At 45.5% G+C, this 2219-nt stretch overlaps 1 protein-coding gene across 1 annotated transcript; it reads left to right on the forward strand.

The window, feature by feature from the left end:
* The first annotated feature begins 304 nt into the window (after window positions 1-304).
* LOC135939255 (protein atonal-like) lies at window positions 305-1445 on the forward strand. Its single transcript, XM_065483533.1, has one exon. The coding sequence runs from the start codon at window positions 471-473 to the stop codon at window positions 1098-1100; it is 630 nt and encodes a 209-aa protein (XP_065339605.1). The 5' UTR covers window positions 305-470; the 3' UTR covers window positions 1101-1445.
* Window positions 1446-2219: the final 774 nt, after the last annotated feature.

Here is a 2219-nt window from a genome sequence, read left to right on the forward strand (position 1 = left end):
GTTCAGAGATCAGTTATCCTTATTTATAATATATAAAATAAGCTATTGAAATTTGTTGGAGCCACTTAAGTGAATCTCAGTTTAATGTTTTTTTTCTGCCGATTTGTTATTTTAATAAGAAAAATGTAAATTTTTGGATAAAATATTTTGTAATTATATAATCATAAATTTTATGAAATTGTTTTTGATATGTATTTTAATTGTAAAACGGATAGAAATATTTAAATAAATTATATTCTTTATTCTAGGAATATTTTGAATGGATAATTTTGAGTGGATAATTTAGCACCTCTAGCGTCCGGAGAACACGCGGCCGCTATCGCAGCAGCGAGCCAGGGCAGGCCCGGCGCCCAGGGTGGGTCACGTGACCTGAGACGCCTCCCCCAGGTTGGCGGGGGGAACACGTGTTGCGGGAAATAAGTGTGGCGCGGCGGCGGGCGCGCGGCTCAGACCGTCAGCACTCTCCAGCCATGGCAGACATGCTGCGCTACCTGTACGCCTACCCTGAGGAGCAGCACCACCACCTGCAGCACTTCTACCCGCCGTCGCCGCCCAACTCGGTCAACTCGATCGAGACGCCGCGGCCGAAAATGCTGCTGGACACCTTCTCGGACGGCTGCCACACGCCGAGTCCGGCCAGCTACCGCTCGGTCAGCCCCCTGAGCGAGGACCTCGACCTGCCGAAGAAAATGCAGTACACACCTCTGTTGCCGCCGGTGTCCACCCTGAAGGACCCGCGAAAACTGTCCCAGCAGCTGCCCAGCCAGCTCGAGCAACCTCTCTTCGAGCAAATGCCCGTCGACGACGAGGACGAGCTGGACGACGAAGACTCGGAAGACGACGACGACCTGTCCGGTGACGAGAAGCGGTCCTCCAAGGGCAAGAGACGCTCGTCCAAGGTGGTCAGTCCGGTGGTGATGAAGAAGCGGCGGCTCGCGGCCAACGCCAGGGAGCGCCGCCGAATGCTCAACCTGAACAACGCGTTCGATCGGCTGAGGACCGTCTTGCCGTCCCTTGGCAACGACCGGCAGCTCTCCAAGTACGAGACCCTGCAGATGGCCCAGAGCTACATCAACGCCTTGTACGAACTGATCCAGTAAGTTCGACGCCTGATTTCAGACAGACTGATTTAATTTATTTTTGCGAGTGATATCCGCGAGAAAATCGTACTCTCAAGTTTTTTGCTCCTAAATGATTTTTCTTCGCAGTTGCCTTTTATATACATATTTAAATACGAATGTTTGATGTGTGCGAGTGAATGACCTGCAAAACTGCTGTGCATCTTGACAATAATCTCATTTTACATGTATTATAATGTGCCATAACTCAGTCAATTTTGTATATTGTGTAAAAAAATGATACTCAGAGATGAAAAATATAAGTCCTTGCTCAGTGCTTTCCTGCCATTAATGTTTAAGGAATATAATAAAAGAAAAATAATTATAAACCTGAACTGCCGTGCATTTTTAATTCAAACAAACTCCGAAATGACTTGGAATTTTCGAATAATGATTGACGCAGAAATAAATTATCTAAAAAGCAAGTAATCGCTCGACCAAAAGAGTGCCGGAAGGGAAATTTTAAATTAATTTATGCAAGTAACTCAATTGAATAATAGAAGAACCGTTGAACTCGCTATCACAACAGCTAAAGCGTAATTTCTCGTCTCGTCTCTCGTCAAAAGCAGTAAAGTCGTAAAAAAATTTAGCACGTTCACGCGTCACAAGTACTCGGAATAATGCAAGTCTCTCACAAAGAGAGTCAAGATCCCATCTCGTATTGGATTCTGCCGTAATTTAAACACAATAATTTGCGAAGAGAGTCATGCAGAATGCAGCAATTACATGCAATTACGCCTCCACTCGAAAATCATGTACGTGAATATGCACTAAAGAGGCGAAAAGGCACAAATACTTCGAGGGATCCGCGCTGAATAGCAATTATTTAATAAACGTGCGCCGCGATAATAATTATTGACGTGCTTTGCTCTTCGCACGAGTGATACGTGGGGTCTCTTTTCGTTTATTTTTAAATTTGGCTGCAAAGGTTAATAAGCTGAAGCGTCTGTTGCTCTGCCCGACCTGCTGAATATTGGAGGAATAAAATTCAGTATAAAAGGTTGAAATGTGAAGCACCGGGGTTAATATCAGGTGTCGGGACAGAAACGGCATCACGCGAACGCATCAGAAGCATTCTATCCATTCGCCCCTCGGCGGTCG

The sequence above is a fragment of the Cloeon dipterum genome, chromosome 3, assembly GCF_949628265.1.
Source record: "Cloeon dipterum chromosome 3, ieCloDipt1.1, whole genome shotgun sequence".
In the NCBI taxonomy this organism is placed as follows: domain Eukaryota; kingdom Metazoa; phylum Arthropoda; class Insecta; order Ephemeroptera; family Baetidae; genus Cloeon; species Cloeon dipterum.

Bases quoted from the DNA above. Each gene is read 5' to 3' on its own strand.
- LOC135939255 (XM_065483533.1), top strand. From the start codon at position 471: ATGGCAGACATGCTGCGCTACCTGTACGCCTACCCTGAGGAGCAGCAC.